General features: G+C 40.1%; 1 protein-coding gene across 1 annotated transcript in view; it reads left to right on the top strand.

Moving 5' to 3' along the window:
* The first annotated feature begins 273 nt into the window (after positions 1-273).
* The window catches only part of LOC122257434 (facilitated trehalose transporter Tret1), a 6,494-nt gene continuing 2,415 nt past the window's right edge, over positions 274-4,352 (top strand). The window contains exons 1-5 of the mRNA XM_043022717.2: positions 274-430; positions 1,214-1,462; positions 2,640-2,768; positions 3,084-3,293; positions 3,912-4,108. Of these exons, the coding sequence (XP_042878651.2) occupies positions 361-430; positions 1,214-1,462; positions 2,640-2,768; positions 3,084-3,293; positions 3,912-4,108 (855 nt within the window). The 5' untranslated portion in view covers positions 274-360. The remainder of the gene's footprint in view (positions 431-1,213; positions 1,463-2,639; positions 2,769-3,083; positions 3,294-3,911; positions 4,109-4,352) is intronic.

Here is a 4,352-nt window from a genome sequence, read left to right as displayed (position 1 = left end):
TGAAACTGTCATAATTCTATTTCTTTAATATTGCTCTTTTCGTTATTAACATTTCCTCTATATTCCTCCTATGAGAGATATAGCATGTTTCCTATCATCCACTACTAATGATAGGTACTTTAAATCATGTCTTCCATTTACTCCTACAGTATCATGATATCTTAATCCTATATATCTTATATACATGTCATGCAGCCTATGTTAATACCAGGTATTCCTTCTAGATGCCTGGGCATACCTCCAAGACTCATACTGTTTTGAGATGGCTTTTTGGATCACTATTGTAAGCATTTTTTTTTCCTTACCATTCCTAACAGAGCAATTTTTCGCTAGCTTCGTTGCTCGGAATTCGCTAGAGACATGTCGACAAAGAACCTGCTAGATACCAAAACCCCATCTCATACCAGGCAGTACCTTGCTACGTTAGCTGGTAAGTCATGTTCTGTTGGACTGTACGAAGAAATTACAATATCCATTCATAGTATATATGATCATGGCAATGATGTAATGATGGGTAGATGCAAAACGATTTATCTTCAAACTTTCTCTCACGCTCCCTCCCATTTTCTTCATCTTTCCTCTCATTTTTATCCTTCCCTTTCCCTCTTTTCACCTTCCTTCTCTCCTTTCAGCTTCCTTCTCCCCTTCCCCTCCATCTCCCTCTCTTCTACCCCTTCATCTGCTTCCTGCACCCTCTCCCCCTTATCCTTCTTTCCTCATTCACTTCTCTCTCCTATTATTCCCTCCTCCTTCACCTTCCCCTCCCCTTATCCTTCCCTCCTCCTTCACCTTCCCCCTCCCCTTATCCTTCCCTCTTCTCTTATACCTTCTCCCCTCTCCCTGTCCCCTACTCTCTACCCCTCCTCTCGCCTCACCTCCCTCACCTCCTCCCCCCCTTATCCTTCACCCCTCCCTTACCCCCACCCCCCTCTCAGCCATTACCCCTCCCTTACCCCCACCCCCCTCTCAGCCATTACCCCTCCCTTACCCCCCCCCCCCTCTCAGCCATTACCCCTCCCTTACCCCCCCTCTCAGCCATTACCCCTCCCTTACCCCCACCCCCTCTCAACCATTACCCCTCCCTTACCCCCACCCCCTCTCAACCATTACCCCTCCTTTACCCCCACCCCCCTCTCAGCCACTACCCCTCCCTTACCCCCCCCCCCTCTCTCAGCCACTACCCCTCCCTTACCCCCCTCTCGCCCACCTTCAGCCTGCACTGGAGCTCTCAGCATGGGTGCGACTCTCGGCTTCAGCTCCCCGGCAGGACCGCTTATGATGTCCAATTCGACCTCGGATGACCTGACCGTGACACCGAGTCAGTTCAACTGGGTATCATCGAGTCCTTTACTGGGCGGCGTGGCGGGCGGGCTGGTGGCGGGCGTGGGCGTGGATTTCGTGGGTAGGAGGGGCGGTATCTTGATCTCATCGCCTGTCTTCTTTGTCGGGTGCTTGGTGATCGGTGAGTGTTCTAAGGAATCGCTTGAGGTTGTTGGATATTTCCTTGGTTATATAATGCAGTATGATATGCTACTTTGGTTTCATGTTATGAAGTGTTTCCTTCATAATCTCTCTCTCTCTCTCTCTCTCTCTCTCTCTCTCTCTCTCTCTCTCTCTCTATATATATATATATATATATATATATATATATATATATATATATATATGTATATGTGTGTGCATAAATGTATATATATATATATATATATATATATATATATATATATATATGTATGTATATGTATATATATTATATATGTATATATATCATAATAATTATATCATGTATCATATCAAATCCTAATGGTTATTCTTGACGAGTTGAAATAGGGACGTCATGCCATCGACCTTGGATATTAATTTATCAATTCATTTATTGAATTAATGATCCATTTATTGATCGTCGAATAGGTCTACTACTACGCGGATATTTATCACCGGAATTACGCCAAAATCTAAAGACATATTATGTCGAAAATGTTGTCTTTGTGATGATGACCGATTGATTTCTTTATGGTGATGATCTTCGATAAATGGGAGAGGAAGAATATAATAAAATTAGATTTGGGGTAGAGAGTGGACGTTTGAGATAGAAGGGCAGACTATGAGTATATTTGGAGGTAGATGAGAGTGATTTTGTGATAAAGAATGGTAAGAAAATTATATTTTATGGTAGACTAAGAATTCTGGGTAGATAATTTGTTAAATTAAAACTATCAGGTTTGCGCTCAGTGTTTTTTAAGTATTATCTATATTTTCTTGTATACACCATATCATATATCGTGGTGTTGATTTCAAAAATGCTTTCAATTTATTTTTTTTCTCCAAGTATGACTCGAATACATCATATTACTTATATTTTGTCAGCTGGTTCATGTTATCCTCATTATATCTTATTATATATATGTGTGTGTATGTGTGTGTGTGTATGTATGTATGTATGTATGTATGTATATATCTATCTATCTATCTATTTTATATATATATATTTATAAAAAAAATATTTATAAATATTTATAACAATGTTGTAATACAATATTGTCCTTAGGTCTGTTACACCCTCCCCGATGTGTGTATGCCGTACATACAATAATCATAATAATTTCATAATGCGCACACTTCCTATTCCCACTACCAAGCCTTGGCGAGAGACGTGGCCATGCTCCTCGTCGGCCGCCTGGCCTGCGGGATGGCCATGGGCGCCGTGACCATCGTCGTTCCCACCTTCACTGGCGAAATTGCGTCACCGGACATCCGCGGTTTGCTCGGTGAGTTCGTAGGCGCCAGCGCTCGATCACTAACTCGCGATGAAGTATGATGGAAGATGGTGAGCTTATAGAATCACCAGTTTTCTTTCTATTGATATTCAGTTATTAAGGTGATATCTATCCTTAGAGTGAAATCCGATTCTAGTGCGTAGGAGTCTAAGAGCTTGGTGAAGGAATTAAGAAATACGAAGCCACACTAAACACAAGCCTTAAATAATTGTACCACATTCTGCACTACAAGCAAACATCCAATCACACAGCTGTGCACCTTACTAACTGAACATCACACTGCCATTAAAAAACAACAAAAAACAGGCAGTGTTTTCCAGGTGATGGTAACCTCTGGTATCCTTTCCACTTACGTTCTCGGGGGGGTGTTGACTTCATGGAGGAGTCTGGCTGGGATAATGGCAGTACTTCCAGTCTTGACTTTCATCTCCGTCTGTTTCTTGAAGGAGTCTCCTGTTTACCTCGTCTCCAAAGGGAAAGAGGACGAGGCAGCTACGTCCTTGCAATTTTACAGAGGTATTGTTGTTACTGTTCTTATCATTAATATCATTGTCATTATTAAGATTATCGTTATTACTGTCATTAGTAGTAGAATCATGATTTTCTTATTATCATCATCATTATTATTATCATCATTGTCATTTATAACATTTGGCAGAAACGGATATTGTATTTGGAGAAATGTATAATATGTCAGGGACAGTATTTGCAAAACAAACTGGATTTCGAAAAGAGGGATATGGAGCCTACTTCAGGATGCATATCAAAAGGTGAAAGGGTTTAAACTCATGGCTGTAGGCTTATGTAACGCTAGCTACTAAATAAGAAGTTTATTAAAGCATCATTATAATTTTAATGTTCTTGTTGATGTTGATATTGATGGGGTTGATGTCGATAATGATGATAATGATAACAATAATAATGATTATCATCGACACTATAATTTCCCATCGTTACTATTACCAATGCGATCACAACTACTAGTAATGTTATTGAAACCGTGATCACCACAACATCGTCAGTAATTATAATCATTACTCATACAATTATATATTGTCACTATTACCATTCTTAAAGCATATTAACATAATCACTACCTCCTCTCTCTCTCTCTCTTCCTATTCCGTCGAACAGGCAAGCACTACGACGTCACAGCCGAACTTCAGGTGCTGAAGGATACCCTCGAGGATTCCCGGCAGAGGAAAGCCTCAGCAAAGGATCTGTTGAAATCCTACAACCTGAAGCCCTTTCTTATTAGTCTTGGCATTTTCCTCTTTGCTCAGTTTTCCGGAATCACCGCCATTTTGTCGTACATGTCATCCGTATTTCAGGTTTGTGTTGTGGTGTTTACGTTTCGGAAACTCTTTTGTTTTGATAAATGTCGTTTGTTTTGCTTATGATACTATAAGGTAATTAGGTATTGATATTATGATATAGTCGTATAGTATTTCGTCTTTTTTTAATCCATTGTTTGATATAGTTCCCTTTTCTCTGTTCTTATATGGCCCTTTGTTATGTTTTCGTCGTTTTCTTTGTAGGCATTTTCTTTCATTCTGATTTGTTAATTTATCGGAA

The sequence above is a fragment of the Penaeus japonicus genome, unplaced genomic scaffold (genome assembly GCF_977035675.1).
Source record: "Penaeus japonicus unplaced genomic scaffold, GWHDUDI00000001_assembly GWHDUDI00000024, whole genome shotgun sequence".
NCBI classification, from domain to species: Eukaryota; Metazoa; Arthropoda; class Malacostraca; order Decapoda; family Penaeidae; genus Penaeus; species Penaeus japonicus.
The sequence above is the reverse complement of the archived record's forward strand: the minus strand, read 5'-3'. Positions and strand labels throughout refer to the sequence as shown.